Source organism: Accipiter gentilis, chromosome 26, assembly GCF_929443795.1.
Source record: "Accipiter gentilis chromosome 26, bAccGen1.1, whole genome shotgun sequence".
Lineage (NCBI taxonomy): Eukaryota > Metazoa > Chordata > Aves > Accipitriformes > Accipitridae > Astur > Astur gentilis.
Genome location: NC_064905.1, coordinates 5,615,620 through 5,641,300, shown reverse-complemented (window position 1 = coordinate 5,641,300; position 25,681 = coordinate 5,615,620). Strand labels below are relative to the sequence as shown.

At 38.0% G+C, this 25,681-nt stretch overlaps 1 protein-coding gene across 12 annotated transcripts in view; it reads left to right on the top strand.

Annotated features, from left to right (window-relative positions):
• Positions 1 to 25,681, top strand: part of TENM2 (teneurin transmembrane protein 2) — a 641,052-nt gene that overhangs the window by 563,055 nt on the left and 52,316 nt on the right. For all 12 annotated transcript variants that reach the window (XM_049829391.1, XM_049829390.1, XM_049829388.1 and 9 more), the window contains one exon: positions 22,945 to 23,091. In XM_049829391.1, coding sequence (XP_049685348.1) covers positions 22,945 to 23,091 — 147 coding nt within the window. The remainder of the gene's footprint in view (positions 1 to 22,944; positions 23,092 to 25,681) is intronic.

The window sequence follows — 25,681 nt, the reverse complement described above, 5'->3', positions numbered from 1 at the left end:
GAAAGTCATTGAACCGTATCAGTTCTCTTCCAGTCTGATTTTAAATGAACTCAAAAGGAAGCATTCCTTCGAAGTACTTTATTTTATAATGGCCTATGTTAAGATTTGTACTGTCATCCCCTTTAAGAATCTAATGCTGCTCTTAGAAGTAGAATTGATCATTTATCCAACCAAGGAGACTAATCTGTGTGTTCTGTATTTGCAGAACAATGGGTTGTCAATGTATATATTGAGCCACTCTGAAACATCCAAACAAAGAGCAAATATTACACCCAGTAGGTAAATACTTCAAATCCTCTCCCTTTAAAGCACCAAGACTCACCCAACTGAACATTAGATTAATAGTATTCCACCTCTGTTCTTACAAAAAAAAAAAATGTTTACTAAAAATTCCGCCCCCCCCCCCCCCCCCCCCAATTGTTTTGGGATGACCATGCCCTTCCCAGCTTTTAGATATGTTTATAATTTTTGTCAACCGGAAGGAATACCACATATAAAGTGTAAAGATTATGATTTTTACCTTATCATGAAGTCAATATTCAATAGAAACATTAATAATGCAGCATTGTGTTATCTTTGGATACAGCAGGATATTTTTGTCCCATGATAATGCTCTTTGTGTCAAAGATTTTTTTTCTTCTACTACTGATTTTTCTTGTTGTAATTACAACGGTAATGATTCAAAGATGAGGCAATTTTCAGGAGAGATGGAAAGTGTGTGGGAGGAGACAGTGGAAAGCCATCGTATCTGACAAAGAGCAATTTAGAAGGAGCTAGATATATTAGACTTCTCCAATGCACTCTAACTTAAAATTAATCTGTAACAGTTTATAACCTATCAAGGCATAAAAAAAACCTTCTAAGTACTTTATTTTATAATGGCCTATGTTGGCTCTGTAGAGGGAGGAACACATTTTTTCATTTTATTTGAAAAATGCATAGAATATTTGGGTCATGACCGCTTTTCATTACTGATGATACAGAAATATGTTGGGAATATGTATGGTGGCATGACCAAAAATGTTAGAGACATTGGCTGTTTCTGTATCTGCAGATTCAGGTTCATCATCTGTATAATACAGTCATCCTATTGCCTTTACACCTGGTGGCACATATCTTGATAAGCACATCTATGATGCAGTCTTTTAGGTACATGTTGTCAAGCTTTCATCTGGAGTGTGACAGGGTGGTTTCCCCTCCACGCATCTCTTCAGCAAAACAGAAGAGTAGCAGATACCTCATGAAATAATCTGAAAGATTCTCCATGATTTCTGTCATTCTTTGCCCAAAATTTACATTTCCATTTCTGTCATGCAAGCACAGACAGACTCATAAGGTAGCTTTCCTTATAAAGTGATGGTTTGGTCACATATGTCACATTATATCATGTTACATTTTATAACCAAACACAAGGAAATGTACTAGTCAATTAGACAAGTGGTCATCTAGTCCAACATGACCATGCTTCAGTCAAGATGCAAGGTCCCAATAAATAAGCAATTAGAAATTTCTTCCTGGAAAGATGATGCTTTTTTATCTTTCCCAGCTACATCTGCTATCGGGTGTTTTGTTGGTTTTGTAAACATGTCATCTTTCATTTCACCTCCAAAACTTCTGAATAAAATCTCTTGGCTCTAGAGTGCCCAAACTACACGCTGTGTAAATAGCTCTTGTTTGGGATTTTTCTTTCTGATTTGTAACATTCTAAATTACTATCCCAATAACTAAAATATACTTTGCTACTTTTGTGTATCAAGGATGAGTAAACTTTCTAAACAATTTCTGTAGCACTAAGGAATCCAGAACTACCATATGCATCCTCTTACCTTATCAGAACTGAGCAAGATAGCTGATTATATATATTTGGAAGGAAATATTCTGCATAGAGATCTGTATACAGTGAGAGTGGTTTGACTTTCAGGGAGTTTAGAAACAATTCCTTTTCATCTGCAGAATTTACACGGGGCAGCTGGGGATCTTTTTTGGCTAAAAGGCAAGCTTATTCATGAGGAAGAACTTTCCTGTTTGCATTCTTTGCTGTGGGCTTCCTGTAAATGATTGAAATATGTCACAGCACAGTGTCAGAACACTTGAGTGGCTTTTTTCTTTCTCTTTATATAGGATATTTGCAGAACATGACCTTACTTCTTCCCTTTCTATCCCCCAAAAATTAATGAGCATGGTTTCAGCAAAGCTTCCTGCATTTTGTCTGGTACTTCAAAGATGCACCCAGCAGGTACTGGTGAATAGTTTCCCAAACTGAAATCACATTTCTTTTTTCTCCTTTTGGAGGGGCTTCTACATGAGTTATATTGATTTTCTGACCAATACTTGAACTCTTGAAAGACCACAAAAAGAGGAGGAGGGCAATCAATCAGGTAGCTGATCTAACTTTTGAAAGGGTAAAGCTGATTTTGCTGTTCATAGGAGTATTCCCTGCATCAGGCAATCTTCTCTTCTTGGACAGATAATGTTTTCTCTGTTATTTTGTACCCTGTGGTGTCAAGTGCAGCTTCAGCAAGTGAGTGAATTGCATGGTGTTGCTGGATACAAAACAACAAAGACATGGGAATGCTTGTGAGAGGTCAGTGACATAGATTGTATAGAGATAGGAAGGTAGTACCAGATGTTGAGAAACATATATATGTGCATGTATATATGTATATATAATACTTACTAAGAAACAAATACAAAAAAAGAGCAGTATCTGCCCATCCTTTTCAGGCCTCCTGTTAGTGTTCTTGTTAAAGATAGCTTTTCCTTAATCACTTGCATTCTTGCTCATACATTCTCAAGATATAATTCTTGTATCTTCAACATCAGTTTCACATACTCTTTCATGCTTGAAGATGCAAATAAAGCCAAATCTGTTTTTCCTGACTGCAGCAAACTCTGTGGAATAACAATTCAGACACAGGGCTTTACCTTTTCAGCTTCTTGTCAATTTAGTATCAAATTAACAGTAGGATGCATTAGAAGTTAGAGGCTTGTCTTCCTAAGATATTTGATGCTTTTGAAATTCTCTACTTAATATTTTTAATACAACATTAAACTATGAAAATATTAATGTCAGAAAGAAAAAGGAAAAAAAATGGTCTCCATAGCATCTCTGAAGTGTCAGTTCAGGATTTTGCTGTGTGATCTATTTAGGGCTTTGGGGGAAAAATGAAACTATTGAAAGCTTTCTCTTTAAACTGTCAGTTATCTCTTATGCAGTAATACTCACCAAGGATGAAATACACACTGATGTTGAATATTGATACATCCTCCTTTCACTAAAAGCCCTTACTTAGACAATTTTTTTAAAAGATCTTAAGGATTGAATATGGGGACTTGTTCAGGGTACCAGTTATGAGGTACCGTGAGCCATTCTTATCGAACAAAGTTTTTACAAAATTTATGTTATTCGGCTCCTTTCTCTTGTTCTTTCTTTCCATCCCTATTCTGACCTGCTTATGAAATGCTTATTAGGATAACCTCGCTTCTGGAGACTATTCCTGTAGGTAGCCTCAGTCTATTTCATTTTCGATATAGTTTTTCTGTATATATAAAAAGAAGCAAAGTTTTCTGTACAACAGAAATCATCATATAATGTAGTATATTTTGTTTGCCCAAAGAAATTACAAACATCATTCGGATAACTGAAATGTAAGAACTAAATACAAATTTGAGTGTTCTTGAAGGCGTTTGGGTCTGAGGTTATGGTCCATATCCATCTCTGTATGTTGAATGTGCAGATAGTTGGAATCATATTGGGATCACTATTACCTGATTTATAGCTGCCATGAAAATTGTAACTAAGTGTGTAGATTTCTACAATTTCCAGTACATACTACTGTAGTGTTTTCAGTGATATAGTATTGATTGACATGTAAGTGTCCATCTCATTCTGTCCGTTGTATTCAAAACACATCCATGCTGGGATAGATAAGAGACAAAGCAATACTGGTGTCTCATTAGGCTAGCAGCAGTTCACAGTCGTAGTACTAAAAGCCAAATGAAAAGTGGGACATGAGAAATTAAGGTTACTGTATTTATCCTCATTCTCTCTTCATTCAGTAACAGTATTAGAGCAGAAAGGATTCATGGTCCAGCTGTTCCTTGAAGATTTTCAAATCTAAGAGCTGACCCTTAGCACCAGGTGCTACACACCTAACTTAATATTTCACTCCAAACAAGTACCTCTCTTAAACAGTTAAGCAGTTTTCATGGAAAAGTAGTAACTTTTGCTTTCACAAAGACTTCAGTGTGACGGGATCATAATATTATCCCTAATGAAAATTTAGGCAGAGGAGACACAGCTGTCTGCTTATCTATGTAAAGCTTTTCTCCCTCTCATTCTACTAAACTTAAAAGATACTTTTACTCCAGTCTTACTGTAATCTGCCAGTTCTATGGCCCATGACCGATGTCTAACATCTGGGATTCGTTGCCTTGTGCTGTCCCACTGGTTATTGGGAGCCATGCAGTGAGTCCCAGATGTTCAAGTGTAAAACAATTTCTGCATTCTCCCAAACATGGTTTGCGTAATGGCACCTAAGTCCTACCCAACTCATTTGTATTTTCTCTGTTGTACAATGCCTTTTGAAAGGCTGTGAGTTTCCTGCATTCTGTAAATAGGGAGCCATAATTTTGACAAACTGCCAATCAATGTCAGGGTTTAGTGCTTTTTCCTAATCCCATTGTATTTTTAGTTTCTGTTCACAGTTTTTAACAGTCCAGCGTGGAGCAGGTTGATCGATGAAGCATCAGTAGACTGTGGCCTGCTTTTAAAATGCTGTAAAATAAGATAACATACAAAATAGCTGCAAGGAAAGGTATTTCTTCTTAAATGTTCTGGAGTGATTAGGGTAGACAGAACTACATGAGCTCATAGTTAATCTTTCATATAATTAAAAAGTATATACACTTTTAACATTTTAGTATATTTTTACAGAAACCCATGTAAAGTAAAGATGCATCTCTTCTGTATTCATTCCAGTTAATTGTAAAATTTCAGATGAAATGTTTTTAGGTAGATGTTGAAAGAGTAAAGTTATTCATGAGTGTGACAAATGAGTAAGATTCATAATGCATCTAGACCACATATGTTTTAATTTGCCTTCGAATAGCCAGTTTTTCAGAGCACCGAACAACTGAGCTAAAGAACCACAGTGCATCAAGATGCAGTCCCTGTTCTAAAGAGAAATTGTTATTTAAGAAATAAATACAATGGTGTAATCATGATTAGACCCTGTTCTTTTTAATTAAAAACTAAACCACTTGGTAGTGAAAAATATTACTAGCTTGTCATTTTAGGCTAGTAAAGATACTAAGAGGACAATTATCCAAAAGAACAAATTAACAAAAGAAAAGATCAGTTTAGAAATAACATGTTTACCTAGAGCATGGTGGTTTATTGATCTTCAAAGTAGTACTGCTTCAAATACTGTGATTTTCCAATTGTTAGGAATCAAGAGGGATTGCTGAGCTTCTTGTGGAATGAGTTCCTCAAGAATAGCACTGCAGTTATTTTTGTAACTTCAGCATGCACAAACACAAAACCCTCCATGTCCCAGAAGACACTGATTATCCTAAAACCAGAGATACATTAGTACAGATGAGAGAACTGACTTTTTGTTTTAACCACTGGGAATACCAGAGAGTAGAACTCGGTTCCTAATGTAGCATGTTGCCATCCACTTTTCAGCGCATTTTAAATATAAACTGATCTGACTTCTTTGATTTCCATTTAATAAAGCAAGGCAAAATGTGTATATGCTGGGTTACAGATCACTTCTCTCTGAAATTAGCAGAGGAATTAGCAATATGGCATACAGTTTTACAATGGATGATAGTATGTCCAGAATAAAGCGGTTATAGAAAAAGAAGTTGAGTGTCTCTCTCCCTCTTCCCTATTTTCTTTTATTTTTAAATTGCAGAATCACTTACATTTGAACAAGAAAAGTATTACTGAAAGCAGGAAGCCATGGATGATTATTTACTGATGAAAAGTGAAAGCACAATATGAATTTGTTAACATTTTAACAGATTCTGATTAATTCTACTCCTTACATTTTTTTTATTCCCCCAGAGTAATTTGATAACAGTACAGGAGAAGTAATGGCAATGTGCCTTTTCTTGTTTCAAAAAAAAATAAATTGAAAAGATGTTTTAGGCTTAACAAAGAAAATCACTGCATAGGAGTTTGTTAGGAATGTGAAATGAAGGTTGACATTGCTCACCATGCTGCATTGTTAATAGATAGTTGAATTGGGGGGGAGGGGGGAGAGAGTGTGTGGGGAGGTATAGTGACACCGATTTTTAGATCCAATTCATCTTTTTGTTGGATTCTTTGGAAACTAGGGGTAAAATTGCTTTGTGTTACTGCCTCCCTTGGATCGTTATTAATTGATTCTTTATCATGAAGCCAATCCATATATATCTTCATTGTGTCCTGTGAATGTTTGAACCTTCTTTTTTTTTCCAAAATAAGTCAGAAATATTGATTTAGAATGGAGAAAGCCTTCCATATTTAGAGAACAGGTTATTAGAGTCAAGGTCACTTTGTTTGTGAAGGCTGAGAGGGCAACAGTTGCGTGAAGGAAATACTAGGTGAGTGTTAACACTATAGAAAATGTTACGCTTGTGTAAACAGGTCTGCGCTCATTGTTTCTGCATAGTTCCTCTACAGAGATGGTTATGAACCAGAACCCTAAACAATGTATACACTGTGTTACTCTTGCATATGTAGCTAGAAGGCTGAAGGAGAAATGAAAAAAGTCTATACAGACGCCTAAGCATTAGCTTGCAGTTGCACCTTTCCTTAATAAGGATCCAGAGGGACCTGTAGAGGTTATCAGTTTTATGATTGTTCATTGGAATCTTTTGTTATATATTCTATAACAACTTTGATTGCTTATATGCTGAAGAAAAAAGTGAATCAAAATTGGTCAGGCCCTCCCTTAATTTCAAACAGTAGTTCATATACTTTATTAAAAGACTTAATTACATATGAAATATCACTCAGATAGCAAACTTTGTGGATACACTGAAGTGTCTCCTGAAACTGTTAATATTTTCATACCACATGAAATTTTATTAAAATAAAATTCAGACGGTGCTTATTAAAACCTAATGATTTCCCCATTCCTTTGATCTTTCAATCTTCCACACATAGAGAATTTGATAAGTAAAGTCTGACTTCTTTGACCAGTATTTGTATTTCTAGTTATCATGAAATTCCTAAAATGCTTATTACCTAATTTAAAAGTGTTACTGCATGGAAAGTTTAAGTATGAGATGCTTTGTGAAGGGAAATATTTATTCAGCAGAATTGGGGTAATTTAACGTATTTGCCTTCCATTTAAGACTGTATCTGTTTATTCAACCTTTATAGTTACAGTTTCCCCTCCTATACTAAGGATTTTTGTCAGCATTTCCGAGATAAAACACTGTATTTTTAAAAATTTCTAGCAAGGTGTATATAATGTATCTGATCTCTTAAGGTGAATGTTCCTGTTGATATTAAATGGGAGCTTTCTTAAAAGTTATTTGCAGAATATGGCCCTGGATCTTAATTATTTATTTTATTTTCTCTGTTTAATAGCTTGAGATAAAGATGTCATAAAATATGAGGAGAAGTGTCATCCAAATGTGAACAAATGACAGTGAAGTGAAAAGGAAGATGTCTGTTCTTTTCAGCATTGCTTCTACTATTTTGAACTATGACTAAAAATTACTTGTTTATTAAAGATAAACTTTCACAGGGCTACTGCTACTGATCCCTTACTTGAATTAGGTAACTTCATTCCAGCTTAGGAAATAATTAAAATTATTAAGTTGTTTCATTCAGCATGAGAAGCAGATACAAGTGCTGGAAAATGCACTTAAAGGCCTTCAGTTTACTGATTTGTACCTTGAGGAGAAAGGTGGTGTCATTAAACTGCAGGGTAGGTTTTCCAGTGAGTGATACCCAGTTAAAAAGAATTTTTGAAAAAACTTCCTAACCACTTACAGAAGTTATTACTGTAAATTGGATATACTCTATGCCTGATTAAACGTATTCCCACATATGTATTCACTCTGAAACCTAAAGCTGTTGTAAAGTTCACTTTGCTTGATTAAGAGCCGTGGAGATCTCATAAACTCAATAGAGTTAAACTGCATCAATCCTCAGGTGAGAGACCTTCAACTAACATTTTGATGTTGCAAGGGGTTCTTTTGTTAGCTATCATGGAATATAGAGTGGAGTATTATGGAAGTTGTTGGCAGTTTGAGTTAGGGCAGTACTTCTCACTTTCTGCTCTGAACTGATGAAATATTGCTATGCAGTGGGAAAAGGCTGCTGTCTACTGCTTGGTTTCACAGCTTTGAACAAATCATTATTGTCTGAAGGAAAGCCTAATTAATATGTGTTTCTAACATGTTCCTTAAAATGTGGTAACAGTTCAACTACGTATAAGAAATGAAAAAAGATACTACACCACATTGAAATTACAGGAAACAGGCAGAGTACGGTAGCCTAAGTTGGAATTCTGTTGGAACACTGACGGTAAATAATGCTAGTCTTCAGGGAAATCTCACATTCTGGTAATTTTCCCTTGAATTTTTCTACGATAATTAATAACCTGGATAGAAAACAGAAAAGTCAAATTTCTTTGACATCTGTTTGGTATGTTTAGAGATACTATTAGCTACTCATGCTGTATTTTCAGTGTTGCAAAGAAAGAGCAAATTGCACAAAACTGTAGCAAATTGTCCTTTAGATTTTAGGGTTTTTTCTTTCTTTTTGTTTTTGGGGTTTTTTTAATTTGTTATTGGAAATTCCTTTTGACTGGTCTTTGTTTCTAATAATTTTAAGTCTGCTTTTCCCTGTTTTGTTTTTTTTTAAACTAAAGCAAATATCATGACAATACATAATTGTGCAACTTTTCGCCTGACATAAATCAGTGAATAAAGGGTATTATCCAATGTATTGACCATACAATCCTATTGCAGCCCAGGTGGAGCGATCTCTAGATTTCTTGGCTGCCTCTCCAACTCACTTAGACATTGTGTTTCTCTTCCCAAGAGAAGTGCTCCTAGCAAACAGTCCCATTATAACTAATAACGTCCTGCTTGTGCCAGCATGGCTTAAAAAATGTCAAATACAGATGCAAGGCAACCAAGTTAAAAGCCTAGTTGGTGCTTCTGAAGGCTTCAACAGGGAAATGGAAAAGAAGTACTCTGTCTATAAGAAGAAAGACTTAAGTATTTGTTCCAGAGACTTCGGGTCACTTCTAGTGAGGCTAGGGGAGGAGCAGAGCTATCAGTTGCCTGATAGTAAATATTTTTAATGTAAGGCAGGCAGAGCTTAAAGAGTCCTTCCTCTTTCAAGTTTCTTCCAAGTGCAGATTAAATACTCTTGGCTTTCTCGGGGGTGAAATGGTGAAGATGACCTCCTTAGCAGATCAAAATCAGTTTCCCAGATTTATTTAGTATTTAAATATCAAGGCAACTGGCTGCACTTAAGAATTCTGAAGTTTTTTCCTTCGCCACTTAGGCAGATAAAGAAGGAACAAACAGAGAGCTATCCTATGCTTTGTCTGTGCATACAGGATTAAAAACTGTTTATTTGTGAAAACAATATTTTTATTTCTGCAGCTTTTATTAGTTATTTGTGCAGTTGGTAGATATAAAAATTGGAAAATTGCATGACATTCATGAGGCTTATGTATACTGAAAAGGGGTGCAGAATGGATGCCTAGCACTTTAGAATTAAAGGCATGTTTATAAAATATATTTTAGGTAGTGAAATATTCATCTTCTATTCTACATCTGCCAAGCAGCTCAGCATACACAAATACTCACATAACTCAGAATGCATTGTTTATGTATTTTAATTTGTTTTACATATGTTGCCTATGTGGCAGAATACTGTTTCTATGTCGTGGGCATTATTTCATCCTTTACATTTGTACATATTTAAACTCCATAAATTCTAGCTTTAACAAACACATGAGATGTATGTATTTTAATATTCAAATATCAATTTTTTTTGTCACTTCTGATCATATTTTACTGTCATGAAGATTTAGGATTACTGCAAGCCAGAAGGGGTACAAGAAGCATTTAGTGTATGTTATCAAGGCTTTTTTCATTCCAAACTATCCCACAATGGTTCTTAAAAGCTTCTTTTTTTTCTGCAGTGCTTTCTTTTGATTTTCCTTTGGGACAGCTGAAATGTTTGGACTCCGTAGTCTGTAACCATACAGTCTGCAGGCATTTATTGGAATTCATGTATTTAATACTTTAAGAAGACCAGCTGCAAAATATTATACCTGTCCATATAGTACTTCTCATCCTGAAGGGATTCCAAAGTTCTGTACCAAATTTAAGGGATAGATGCTCGTAGAGCATACTAATCTGTTACACAGTAATGGAGGAAAATGTGTACTTATGTTAAGGCTCATATTTATTCTTCTGCTAGAGATAACCCTGCGCACTTATACAGGATCTGCATTTGCATACCTGAAAGTTAATTGCTAAATTATAAATTCTGTGCAGGCATTAATATCTGATGAATAGCAAGTAATTATATTTTAATAATGCCTGAGAAAACTGGGATTCCCTGCCCTGAGAATTATGAATTATAAAGCTCTAAAACTGGAGGGATCATAGATAATTCAGTTTGGAAGGAATGTCAGGAGGTCATCAAGTTCAACCTCTTCCTCAAATCAGGGTTAGATATGGGGTCAGATACTAGACTCAGGCCCATAGTTTTTAAGGCAGACTTCCTACAGCCCTCTTTATTGTACATTGGATAGGCTGTTACTCACCACTCGGTGCCCTAGCTAAGCATCTTCTATAGCCTATGGAGCAACGTAAGTAGTATATAATATCCGCTTGTTCTCACTACAGTGTCCTGCTTGTGTATGCATGTGTGTGTGCGCACATCCCGTTCCCTCCCGTCCCTGAATTCAAACAGGGTTAGAAATACTGGTGCCAACTACTGTTAAGTAGTACTGGCATAAGGGAACCAGTTCTGTTTGGTCGCTGTAAATGCTGGCTTAGCTTACTAGAGCAGTTTGGTTGACTTAAACTCCTCTGCTCTGTAAAGCTATTTGTATATTAAAGGAGTTATGGTCAAAGAAATGCAATTTGTATTTGGAGAAAAAGTGGATAATATGTGATTCCAATTATTTTATATATATATATATATATATATGAGTTCTTATTTATAGAGTGAAGGAATTCATTCCTCCTGTATGCCTTATGTGGAGGATTTGTGAAGTGAATAAAAGTATTCTGAAGTTAATGACTGAACTGAGAACTGTGAGTGTCTTCCCCGAAAATCCCAAATTGCATTAGGTCTAGAATGTTAGTTTAGTTTTAGTAGGACTTTATAAAAATGTTTGGAAATGGAAAGCCTGATGCTAGTGGTATTTGGCTAGAATGGATACATCCAAGGATTGCCTCTTTGTGGAATGGTTAGGCTCATGCCAGTCTGATGAAAGGAACTCTCTGTTTCCAAGTGATTGATCGCTTTTCAGGCAGGAGAAGGGTTAGTTATCCATGACCCTTTCAGGAGTCAGGAAGGGCTGTAAAACCACCAGCAGCAGTTTATAAACCAAGGGGTTTCACCATGCTTGGTAGTCAGTTAACGCATAGAAACCAGAGAAACCCCATGTTTTTCTGAACAACCACTATGTTAATTTTAACTATTATATAAAGGGCCCAGGTACAGCAAACTACCATGAACCTTGAAGCTGTACAGTAGCTGATTGAAATTCATGTAGTTCTGTTGAATTTGGCTGAGTTTTGCCAATGTGGACCAGCTTGTGTCCCGGCTCTCAGCTGATACAACTGAGAAGGATGAAGAGTCAGTCTGGTCAGTGGAGAGGGATGTGATCCGAAGAAGTCTAGCCACTTCAGATTTAACAGTTAATTTTACATTACAATGTGTCAGTTTTTCTCACACAGATAAACTTTCAATATTTGCAATATACCTTGTGTTTAACACGGCTAATGCCAAGGCCTTGTCTGTAGTGTCGGCTTTCGTGTTCGGCACAGCATACCTGTCGGTGGCTTTGTTGTTCTCCCTTTCTGTCTGTGTCTTGCTTCTGCAGAGACCTGAGCTTGAAAGCTTGCCTCATGATCATTGTGTGTTAGGCCATCGTGTGCAGAATGCTAGAAACAATTTTGTTACCAAATCTGATTTAGAAACCTAGATTCACATGTAAATGTGTGAGCACAGCAGAGGACGATATTTCACGCTTAATTACAAATATCGTGTTTGTAGAATAGTTTTAGGCCTACGTAAATCCTAAAGAATTATTTTAATCTGGTTATGTTTAATGTACCTACACACTGACCTTACCAGAAAATGTCTGATTTAACTTGGCTTGGTGTTTACCTTCTCTGCCTCTGCACTGCAACTGTTGCAACAAATAATGTTGCTGAAAAATATTTTCTGAGCAGTAAAGCTAGTGAATGTGATTTTCCTTTAAAGTAGACTAATGCTGGGTGGCATTTGTGTCTTAAGAAAAGCTAACCAGGGACAATGTAGTCTCCTCTGCTGACCCCTCGGAGCATTCATAGAGAAAAAGTACATCAGCCTCACTGGAGGGCTTTCAATCAAATGAGAGGTCTGGGAGTACTCTGTACTACCAGACAAAGCCTTGGTAGCAATAAGCGATTCTGCCCTTTCCAAGCCTGATCTTGTAGTTTTTATATCAGCAGGGTCTTAGATCATAAATATTTGAAATTAAGGCCTACCTTTATGGCATCTTGATGTATACAGGGATTTTAGAAGTTCAGATCTGAGCAGGTGAAGGATAGGGCTTACCTCTAATTTTACGCAGGCTGCATTCACAGCGTCATTAAATTGGGTTCAACTTTGGATAAGCATGGCACCACGCCATCTCCACCAGCAAGCGTAGTCTGCCTGGGAGTGCGGGATGGAGTAGCAGCATCCTTTGTTATCTGGGCTCTGTGTCGAAATTGCATAAAGGAACATGAAACTAGAAAAACCTTTAAAACCACATGACTTCATGCTTTTCTCCGAAGTTAGAATAGAATACTCCAGGTACTTCAGTAAGTTGGGTATGATTCTGAGTTCATACATTGTCTTAGCTGTTAACAATAGTAAAATTAGGGCTTTGGATTGTTTTCTGCCTGAAACAAGGAAAAATTAGGTCATTTATGTTGAATTTGATAAATTTCAGTTAGTCAAATGAAACTGAGCTTTTGACTTCTAATGTCTGGGATTTAACAGCATGATATCAAATATCCTTTTGCCAGATAAAGATATCACTTAACATAAGAATTATGTTGTATTTTTTCCTCTTTGTCTCTCTCTATGACACGAAGAGGGTAGAATGGGTAAGGAGTATGGAAATGTGACACAACTCTGTGCATCACTGTATATGAGATCCTTGAAGTTTTGTAGTTAATAAGTACATCTAAAAGTATACCAACACTTTATCAAAACATTTATTCAAAAAACTTCAAATGCACATTTTTGAAAAGCTCTGACTGCCACATATTTCAAATAATAAAAAAGCAAATTGCATTGTGTGCAAGGAGGTTGAGTAGCAATTACTGTGTGAATCCTAATTTTTATGAACGAATGACTGAAACTGCCTGCCATAATGCTGTGATTAATGTAGGGATTTTAGTTATTACATTGTAATTGGGTTATATATTCTTTTAAATATGAGGTCAATGTTTTGCTTGTTACTCTTCAATTGACTGAATTTACATATCCTGTCTGATAGGTCACTTTATCATTACACTGCCACTAAACTAGTTATATAGACGTTATTTTAGAGATAAATCCAACTTGAGAAGGTTCTTTCTCAGAAACGATATTAAATATTACAAAGGATAATGCCAGTCCTTGTATCCGATATCAGAAACATTAATACAATAAAAGATTATGGTTGTGGTACTGGTTTTATGAATGCAATTTCACCCGGAATTATATTCTAAATGGATTTTGTTACAGTAAGATTAATTTGAAAGAACCAGCTATCTTAAATACAAATTTTACTGCATCTTTTATGTATTTTTTTATTGGGTATATGAATATGAGTTGAATATGAGTCTTGTTTGAAGAGAATACACTGTGTAACCTGCATGTGCTGCTAGGGTTGAATTTTAGCTCTTGCTCAAAATCTCAGCAAATAATCTGCTTAGCCTATAGAAGAAACTACGCAGCTATGCTGTAGCTTTTGGGCTGTAGCAGTGTCTTTACTTATGTCCATATATTTCGTGTGACTACTTTGCTTATGCTGGTGCACACCCCAAACTATCGTCACCTGGTCATTGATAAAGCCACCAGGCAGAGATTTGGTTTCTGTGCAGGATGTGATGCATCTTCCCGTTAAGGTTAGCAGCATCGGGGCGTGCAGACAGCACGCTGCCCTCGTACCATCTCTTACCCCCACCTGCAGTCAGTGGGTGATGTGGGGGCTTTGTGGTGGTGGGATTTTGTGGATATCCCACATTTGTAGGACTGGATCTGGCCTCCTGTCTACAGCAGAGCACTGGGACTTGTAGCACTGCAGAAGCTTCTCAGTCTTGCGACTAAAATTCCCATCAATGCAGTCTCCCTTCCTTCTTGAAACTGTCTTTTATATCTATAAATAGCCCAAATTCTTGGGCTCAGCTGAAGCTCTTTGTGTTTGCACAAGCTTCTGAGCAGACAAGGATTTTGTGATTATTGATCTGTTTGGTTTCCTCAAGTCTCAGGACAGTGTAGCACAAACTGTCGCCCTCTTTTCCCTGCCCAGCTGTTAGCAGCTTGAAGGGGGGTCACACCAAAAGCTGGTGACAGTTAGAGAACTCTGTTGGTTGTGCACAAGACGGAGACCTCGAGGGTGTCTCCCCCGATGAAAGTAATGGGAGCCCATCTGCTTGAGTCACTTAAAATGAAGTTGGATAAAATGGACTGTACTGCTGGGAGCAATCCTTTGTTAACAAGGCGTGATGCTCTCACACCCAGGGGGCTTTTTTCGATCTCAAATTTTTGTGACCTATATTGCAACATGAGCATTCCTCTGGTTTTGGCAGGGGGTGGTTTGGTTGGTTGGTTGGTTGGTTTTTGTGTCTGTATCTTTTTTGTAGGGGTTTTTTTCAGAAAGATATAAGAGGCTTTTCTGGAGACTTCCTTGTTAATACCAACAGTTCACCTTTGTGTGAGGTTTAATTCTCTTCTTCTAAACAGTCACACACATGTTTTTCTCACATTTTCCTATTTTGTTTGGAAAGCTGGATGTTCTCTGAATTCCTGCCTTTACATGTGAAAGACAGAAATTGCATAGATATGTAGTAGATACCAGAATTTTCTTCTAAATTCTGACATACATATCCCAGGCAATTTAAGGAACCTTACTTAACATTCATAATTATCTGCCTGCACAGAAGGTACTAGGGTGGAGGGATTCAGGATTCTTAAAACTTACTTCTCGCTCTTTCCATTTTTTTCAGTTTATTTATTGTTCAATAAATAAAATTGCAGCTGGCCCATTCTTTAGTTTTAACTCAGGCATGTGTTCGTCTCCCCCTACCCATCTACAAACAGTTATTTATTCCATACATTCCTTTGTTTGGTAAATAGCTTAAAGAAATACTTAGGCTATTGGGTAATTTAAAAAGAAATGTTTTCTCTAAAAAATGTTTTCTCTAAAAAATAAAAAGGAAAAAAAAAGAAGCCAGTCAGACCGTCTTGGTGACAAATGCTTCAGCGCCACAGAGAAGCTCCGGCTCCGTGCGAGCACTTTCTGGAAACGCAAGCAGCACTGCTGTGGTACAGGAGCAGTGAAACTGGGCCTTTTATTACAATGAAAGGCTGGGTTAATTCTTAACAATTTGTCACTCTGTGTGAATATCCTCCTTTGAAGACCTAAGCTAGTGCTTCTGCATGGCTCTCTACACTGTTCTGGAACTGTCCAAACTCACTCAAAGGGGCCTTACCTCTCACTCAACCAATACAGTACTGCATTGACATATATTTAGTTACATGTTTGGGTTTATTTTAGTTGAAATATTAGAAAATAGAAACTCTGTAGAAAATAACTTGCATGTGCCTACCATAGTACTATGTGTCCTTTTTATTTGTATGCCCTTTCTTTGGCTTTAACTAAGCCCTGCAGGCTTTGCAATTGAAGGATTAAAAAATAACAATAGCAAATAAAAAGCATAATTTTATTTTCAATGTTGCTAGGTACCTCGTTCTATGTATCCTCATTTATTATTTGCTAGATAGCCATAGGCACACCAGCAACTCACTGAAGGGATGAACAGAAAATATGAAAACAGTGATTATGCTCTAAAATCCAAATTAAACAGGCCATTATCATTACTGCTTTTATGTCATTTCTCTATATTCTGTAGGTACCATCATATCCCAGAATACTTTTATTTGTTACAGTTCTGTAGTTAACAGCTGTAATGAGAGGAGGAGGATTTAAATGTAATTTAAATGTTCCCCTTGAAACACATGTGTATCCTGTGAGCGAGAAAACACTGTACTGTACAACATACTCTTTACTGCAGGGCATCTTCACCCATAGGACCACCTGGTCCAATGTCAGTTCAAGTGAAAGAAAAGACTCCACAGACTGCCAGCGGGCTTTGGATAAGGCTGTGTAAAATGAGGTTAGGCGGAAATATAAACAGGAGATAGTATATTCTAGACTATAGCTGCACTACATGTGCACTAAATGGAGGGAGGTGCTGGGAACCCATTCTATCTGCTTGAAGACATTGTTTGGAGGAGTTTGGAGGATGCATGGCTGACACAGTTTGGGATCAGAAGAACACAGAAAATGTAACCTCTAAATTTACATCTAGTTTTCCATGTAGAAACAGAGTAGAGGTTAAAAGCATTGTCTGCTTCTCTAAGTGGTTACAAGATATCACCTAGGGAGATTTTACTTTTTTTCCGCCATCGCTCCTATTCCTCTTTTTCCTTTAATTATACTAAGAGGCTACCTATTCCTTCAAAGTTTGAAAACTTTAAAAAGAACAAGATTTCTCTAACTTCTCTTTCCCTGACTGCCCTTTCCCTTCCTTCTTTTCAGAATGATTGGCCCCACCATAAGTGGGAGTTCTGATGATTATGAAGGTCTACACTGGAAGCACAAATTAATTGGACAGTGTGTCTTTATATTCTGATTTACTTAAAATGCTTGCTTTGGAGTTTTATAGTAGTTTATGCAAAGGAAAAATCTATTTATGCCTGGGTAGCTGGGTACATGTGTCTTTGTACACTTGGAGTTTATGAGTATCAGTGGAATGAAAAGGAACTCTGCGCAGAATTTACCCAAAATTGAACTAGGAATTTTTGATGTACTGCCTAGACACTGGAAATTAATATGCTGAGTTAAAAAATGTATTAATCATTACAATTTAGTCTCAGAATAATTTCATTGTAGATGAAACCTATGAGTATTGTCTCATAAATATATCTGGCACTATCACTTTCTTAGAAACAAGCACTGTCCATATTGATTTTGTTTACTATTCATAATGTTTCTGCAGACTTTCTTGTTAAATTCAGCTTTTCATAAATCTCTTGTAAGTTTTGAAAATATGAAGCTGCAGAAACAGATTACAGAAAAAGCTTGCATAGGCCTCGAGGAAGCAGTAGACTTAATTTTGCTCACAATGACCTCTGTTAACAGCAATGTTTGTTGTTTTCTAGACTCACTATTTATTTTTCTGTTGTTATTATGAAAAACACTTTAATTTTGTATTGTTACAGCATTATCTAGGCCCCATCATGGACTGTGGCAATGTGGACCTTTACAAACAAATAACAAAATCTATTATTTTAAGCTCATTTTTGTCTTTTGGATTGTAAGGGCTTTCAGACAGGAACTTGCTTTTCCTATTGTGTCTAACCAAAGGTCTCAAACTTTTTTGATCCCTCTTCTCCATGAATATTAATAATGTGAAATAAGATGAACGTAATAACTGTATATATATATAGTAGTAGTTGACTAAATACTCTTCATCATATTGACATGTTCTCATTTCTCATGGTGTTTTGTTAAATAGTGCCCTGTTCTTCTGATTACACTATTTATTTAGCATCCATGGTAGATCCTCTTCTTCTTGGTAATAGGCACCATCAAGAGACAGAAATCTAATTCATTCCTAGAAGAAGGAACTCAACTATTTTATGGCAAATATACCACACTTTTTTTCTTAAGCCACAGTCTTCTCATGTTGCTATTGAGTATTCATTTGTACTATGTGTCACCAGAGCTCCTTTCATTTTAATGTACTGTCATCATTTGTGCATTGGAATGGATAATCTGAGGAAACGTAAGTGAAGGGCTTTCACATACTGAGAAACAATGTAGGTATACAGGGGGCAAGTGTCCCCGTGCACTGAAACAGATAAATTTGCTGAATCTTTGCTTACCGAATTGTAGAGTTTCAGGGTTGTCTTCAAGCCCTTGTTGTGATCCATGAGAGTCAGTGTTCTTGTGCTACTTACCACTGCAGATGTGGTATGATATTAACTTGCCAAGAAATGGGCTTTTAAACTATGAGCAAGGTAAGAATGTAACAGCCTGTTTGAACAAAGAGAAGCAAGAAATACAATGAAATCCATTTAATGAATTTGTCCTGTTACTCCAATTTAGTTGGGTAGTTGGAAGAGAAAACTAAGAGGGGAAATAAATTCAGGAATTAAACACTAGCCCTAGTGTTCCAGAACTGCAAGATTATAGAGATTGTTCTGTTCAGTGAGAATGCTAAAAAGTGTTTGGGGATCTCATATACACAAAACACCAGTTTACAACATTTGCTGTTAAATCCAGAGATAGAATGCCTTTATTTTCTCCTTTTTCTTTACCGCTGCCTTCCAGCTTTCACTTTATATGAGTGCTGGGCATTTTGTCTGTCTGGTATAGAGGGGAATTAATTTTAGTATTTCGATTTTTCAACCTTCTCTGACTCTGATGAGCCCTCACAATGCGTCACAGATTCCTGACACTACATTGCAAAAAGTGTTGAAATCTTTCTTGCTGTTTTAATTGTAAATGCATATGTAGCTGTATTAAAGCTCCCAGTTACCAGTCCCACAGGCAAGTTGGAGCCTGAAAAAGAAGGGAGGCTGCATTAGTGTTTCACCTCTAGCAGCAGCAGCAACCTGTGCTGAGACATTGCTAGAAAAGTGTAAGATGCTTGAAATGCTGTTGCCCGTACTCTGCCTGTTCTGTAAATAAATAGGTTGTCAATCTAGCACTTTAAACAAGCACTGTCCTCTTTTTTTAACCTAGCTTTTTGACATTTTCCATTAAGCATACTGTAATAGAAAAGATGAGTAGAATTTCTCTGCACACCAGGAATAGCAACCTGTCTGCTTAGCATGAAGGGCCCTCTTCTGTGCTGTGACTGAGAGCTTCATACCATGGCAGATTACTTCTTAAGGTTAGATGTTGACTACCTTGCTCTCTCCTTGACTACCTTACTCTGTGAGTGAATTCGTAAGACAGCCAGGAGGTAATACACTGCTCAGTGTGAGCTAGGGCTGCAGAATGAAAGCAAGCTTTAACAAAGCACTTAGTGTTAGGATATGCTTTGCACAGTGTGCGTTTCCAGCAAAGATCATATGTCCAGCTGTGAGCACTGAGCAGCGTTTGCTGAGACTCTGAGGGCTCCTCGGTTAGGCATTTTGCGACCTTGTCCACTGTCAAAACCCATTGAAGGGCACCAAGGCCCATTAGCCACGTGCAAATGCTCTGTGCGCAGAGGATGTTCATCTGTACTTGTCATTATGCACATGCAGTGTAGGAAGATTCAAAAAGAGATATTCAGAGCACTGCCTAAATATAAACTTTTTTAGAATAAAACTTGTTATTAATAGATCACAATGGAGCTCTGTTGTCTAGCTGGTCAACAGGCTGTTACATGTTTGGTCTAACAGACTATAATGCTATGTAAATGTTTGCTTGAATAAAGACAGGCATAAACAGAAATGCATATATGCACACACGCATGTACAGAAACACACGTAACCATGCAAAATATCTAAATAGTTCTCCATTACTTAAAGCTGTTTTGAAAATTAATACATCATTAATTTAATAGATATTTTAAGGAAGACATTATTGTCCAAGTACTTGGATCTTATTGTAGTCTACTGCTGTTTTTCCCCCTTCCTTCTGATATTTATGTTATTGAAACACAAAGTCTGTCTTTGGAAGGCCACAGTTAAATAAACTGTATAGAGCTAGCAACAGGTGTTCCCTAGCAACATCATGTCTATACCAGTGATGCTTGCTTCTCTTTTTAAGCTAAACACAAAGTCATGTCCATTAATCCCCAGCTGCACGTAAAACTTTTCAGAGATTTTGCTAGCTCCCTACTGTTCGTGTTTTCATCTTGCTCATATGCTGCAAAGCAAACTGCTTCAGTGATTTAATTCTCTTCAGTGCCTCAGTATAAAGCCAACTGTGTGTATATATTCACAATTACTATTTGTTTTTCATTTAAAACAAATAATTTGTCCTTCAGTATGATGCCTCCCTTCAAACATTATCATTTTAGTCATTCAAACAAGCTGATGAAAAAGATAAAATAAATGCCTTGAAAACCTATTACCTGTGCTGCAAAAGTAAGTGCAATTTTTTATAGCTAAGATATGTGATGCCAAAATAACCTTACATTTAAGAGAAAGGGGCACTGTCTTTTTTTAATACACAACAGCATTGAAAGAAAACTTCTAGGACTTGTCTCTATCTGCTGATAGCTTTCTGTGTAAAATTAACTGAATGGTCTTGGCTCTGTTCACAGGGGTCTGGTGTCTCACTCCGCAGAGCTTTGATGGAGACCAAGCTATTGTGCCACTGCTAGAAATGATGCAGGTTAGGCACCTTGGTAGGACAATGCACAGCAACTTTGATTGCTGTTATCTATAAAGAACCTTTTCTGTGGGACAGCTGAGGTCTCAGAGGTCTCAGTCCAGCACCTTCTACAGGACTAGCATTCATTTAAAAAAAAAAAATAATAAAGGAAACTTTTGTAATTACATTGAAAATTAGTAAGGCTGTGGACTACTTGGTGATTAATTAAATTTTAATAGGACTATGAATGTATCAGGTAACAGCCCAACGAGGAAAAGTAAAAGTGAATGCTTACATACTGTGATACCAGTTGTGTGAGTACCAGGGATACAAGGCAGCCCACTTTCCTGCATGAGAAACTCCTGCAGCAGTGAGAAAACCAGCATGAGGCCAGAGGAATTTCTCTCTAACATCACTTGGCTCCAGCAAAGGCAGCTGGGAGGAGTACGAAGAAACATGAACTCAGAGCTGTGGCTTTCTGAACAGGTTTCTAGAAACACAAAGGCACTGTAAATTAGTGATTTCTGGAAGGCTACTCAACCTTTCAGCACTGGCAGGAAAGCTGTGCTAGTTTGCCAGTTGCTCCTGTTCTCGGTAACCTGCAGAGGCCAAAGGGCGCAAAGGTGACACACTGTCATCTTAGTCTTTCTCCAGTGCTGCACATCTGAGTGGTGCTGCTCAAAGAAAACATATTTATTTGCTTTCAGGATATTTCCCACTGCCGTCTTCCTCACTCACAGCTGGTGAAGAGTATCCACACTCTGGTAGGGTGCCCATTAGTTCCTTGGTGCTCTTAAAATGCCTGGGGAAGGGAGTGGAGGACTATTAATTAATAGTCACAGCTTGGGGTCACGGTGGCAAATGCAAAGGACTAACCCAGCTAGTCGGTGAGACCCGAGAGGCTGCAGGAGGTCCCTGCAGATCTTGATGCCGACAGTGACCCGTCGCTGCTGGTGGAGGGGAAAATGAGAGTGTGTGAAGTTTTGTGAGCTGTTTTGAGATTAAATTTTCTGCCTAAGACCAACAGCAATGAAATTAATTATTCCATGTTCTCTGGTGGTTGTAGAGATGGCAGGATTATACTGTATTTCCAACCCAAACAAGAGAGCTTGTGAATGATTGGGATCCAACATCTGTTGTCAGTATGGCAACACAGCCTTCTCCTCCTGCCCAGACTAATGAAAAGATGCTATGAGAGGTCTGCTGCAGGACTCTCAAATCTTCTATCATCACGTCCACAGACAAATATACATGCTTGTGTGAATTGGGTGTTGATGGATCTGACTGTATATACCAAGGCTGAAATTTGGTTTTCTTACCCTTTTTCATAATGAATATTCAGTAAGATACAGTAGTGCCTCCTGAGACTCATTTAGTTTCAGGAAAAAGCAGTCGAGGTATTCTATTACCTATGGACGTTTTGTTAGAACATGTAAGCACCTTAGCTAATCAATATTTTTGTTCCTAATTCAGCTCTTGCTATACAATAAGTCACATCATACCCATAGTCAATTCCAAACGTACATCTTTTGTGGCATAGCTCTTCTAACGAGTCTTTCAGAAAGCACAAAATGTTACATTATAATATAAGTAAACCTAGTATTAAATCAGTACATCTTTTAAAATGACTGTTAAAGAAGGAAAATATTTTCAAAACTATTTATTTAAACTTTGTGTTTAGAGAGGCTCTGGAGAATTATGCAATGCACAATATAAAAGGCACTCTGAACATTGGCATGCTTGTTGAAGACGACATTCTCCCTTGTATATGTGTACGCACACACATACGGTGGGAGAAATAAGGGGCTGTGATCTTCTGTCAGCAGACTGTAATTTCTATCAACTCAAAGTCTGAGCCTTTACCGGGTTCTTAAAACATGTATGACGGCTGTCGGTAGGACTCCTCCTGCCTTTTGGCCTGAGTTCAATCCCCATTTCTCTGAGGTATCCCCTTTCCTTACGCTGCTTCTCCAGCCCAGGGCGGTGGCTCCGGGCCAGGAAAGCGTTTGTCCCACCGGCAGAAACGAGCTTTTTTGTCTGCACAGTAATATTGTCAGAAGTCTGAGCGGCTGTGCGAACGAGTGCGTCTTGTACTTACCTTCTCCATTTCTTCGACCAGATGGCTGCCCTGATTTGTGCAATGGCAACGGGAGATGCACGCTGGGTCAGAACAGCTGGCAGTGTGTCTGCCAGAGCGGCTGGAGGGGGCCTGGATGCAACGTTGCCATGGAAACCGCCTGTGCCGATAACAAGGATAACGAGGGAGGTGAGCACAAGTCTTTCAATTCCCGGTCCCTATAGAACTGAGCGTTATACACGCTGCCTTCCTGAGTCACGTCAGCTTGGGAAGGCTTCGGCTGTCATTGTTGCCAAGTGGTGGTGGTGCTTTCCTTTCAAAACGGAGGAGACTGAGCAAGCTGTGGCCTCGGGGAGAGCCGCGGTGACCCACGACGCCTGAGTCGGGAGCGGGCGGCACGGTCGGTCCCACCCCGCATCCCACTGAAGCCCACGGCGGAGAGCATGGCCCAGCAGACCAGAACGTTTTCCCATGGGCGCTTGGCGCACGTGAATTGCAAAACAACTTACTGTGCCTGTGTGCACATGCATAGCAGCTGACAGAGCAGGATATTTAGCAATATTTTTTCAGCTCTGTGCTAGAGGCCCGTGTCATGTTCTCATGTCCACAACCTGTGTAGGTGGTTGTAGCTTGCTGTCGTATTGCGCAGTTCACGTGCCAGATTTTAAAGGGCTGAGTGAGGTGCGCTGAACAGTCATATACGGTAAGGCTTTGACATCCCTGTTCAATTTTCCTGCTCTTTTATCAGGCATATCCCTATGAAATATAGAATTTGTGTTTTGCGTTTACCCTCAAAGATGGCTTTAGTTTCTCTCGTTTTGTAGAGCCTTCCATGGTGTATTAGCCTATGGTGGGCTGAAAGCAGTTCTGAGTTGTGCCATCTGAACGAGATCGCTTAATCCATCTCCTTCATTTGAAGTAGCTTTCTTATTCCTTTCATTACAATGTCTTTAGTAAGTCACGAAGATTCTTTTTCACGTGCTTCTGCTCTTCGTTAAAAATCAAACATCAGACACAGCTTTCTTCCTTAAGACTACTTTGCTTTTCTTTGGCCAATAATTGATCTAAAGAGCACATCTGGGTTTTGCTGATTCATAAATGTTTTACAGTATTTCCTAAAACTGCAGAGAAACACTTGGCTTATTTGAATGGCTGCTTCTAGGGTAAAATTGTCATTGAGATGAGTGCTTTAATTTTATAAAAGATTCCAGGGTGCAGAAATTGTTTGTAAGTCCCAAACTGAGGAACAGGTATATTTGGTTTAGATTACAAGATATTAACCACATCTGAATATCATCTGCTAGTTTTAATCTGTAAATCCTCTGTTAGTTCCTTGGTTTCAGATGTGATCAGTGTTTACAGAAATATTTTAAAAGTGCTACAACTGATTCAATTTCAGAAAACTGGAACCTGCTTTATAGCTGTTACTGAACTGTAAAGAGCAAAATCAAGCTGCCAAATTACATTAGTTGGCATTTAACTATACAACAAAACCCACTAAATCTGTGTTAATATGCAGTGTAAGACACTAAAAGGTGAACTGCTTAGGTTTGCAATTTTTACAGGCTTTGAAGATTATAAAGCAAAATTTGAAAACGGATATATCATCAGATTTTCCTCAAAACAAGGAACGAGTTTGGAAAACATTATTAGAAATACTGGAATAAGATGTTTACTTACCTATCCAAGATAACATTCTGCACTTGTAAAACAGATAGGCAAACAGGAGGAAAAATGACCAGTGAGACCATTCAGCTGTTCATCCCAATTTAAAATTGCAGAATTCTAAAACTGAGTTCATGGAAGGCACATAGTAGTTCATAGAAGTCAAAGAATACATAGAATAAATAAGCCATACAACAGACATATAATAGTAACCAGCATTACCGTACAAGGTGCATGGTTTCTGGCTTACCATAGCTGCACCTGAATGAAAATTGTTTGGTCTAGCTGAACGCTAGAAAGATTAAGGGGAGAACTCTTCAGAAGTTCTCAACACTTGCAGGTTGAACTCGTCTTTTTTTTCCAGAGGCTAGAGAGGTTACTGCTTATTGCTTCTTGTGGGAGTGTAGAGAGTTTAAAAATCTATGCCTTTTCCAAGGTCCAAACAACCTGAAAAGTCCATTTGACCCACACATTTTCACATGGGGTTTTTATGATGAAGGCAGAAATGAATCTCTTGTCTTCTGACCCTTAGCTCAGTACTTCAATCCGACATCATTACTGCTTTCCAACAGTCTCATCCTTACTACGTTTCTGCAGAGTTTTTCTGTAGGGGAGCTTAGGTGATGTTCCACACCTGTTCAGCTAGCTGTTTCTCCACATACTCGCAAGGTATACCTGAAAAACTGAACGGACAAATCCTTTGATTCAGCCGTGCTGTGTTCTGTACGCGGCGCAGGCCGAGAGTGACCCGCGGGCTGTGTGGCACTGCAGTACTCTTCGGTCTCTGTCATGCCTTGGTGATTTCTGCTGGTTTTGCTTGATTATATCTGGAGTTCCAGATTTCCTTGAGATGGCACGGGGTCCTTTCCAATATGCGCTGTAAGGACAGAGTCATTGTCATTCCCATCAGTTCGTCAAATCGTCAGTTACAAGAGCTACAACAAAACTCGCAACTGAATATAACGTTAATCACTTGATACTTATTATCTCAGAGTGCAGCTCTGCCTTTGCCTTAAGCTGTACTACTCTTGATGTGTCTGGTTCGCTACACATCTGGCCAGGAACACATCCTGTGACCTGAATGTTTATCAATGCTAACGCAGGGGAGACCACA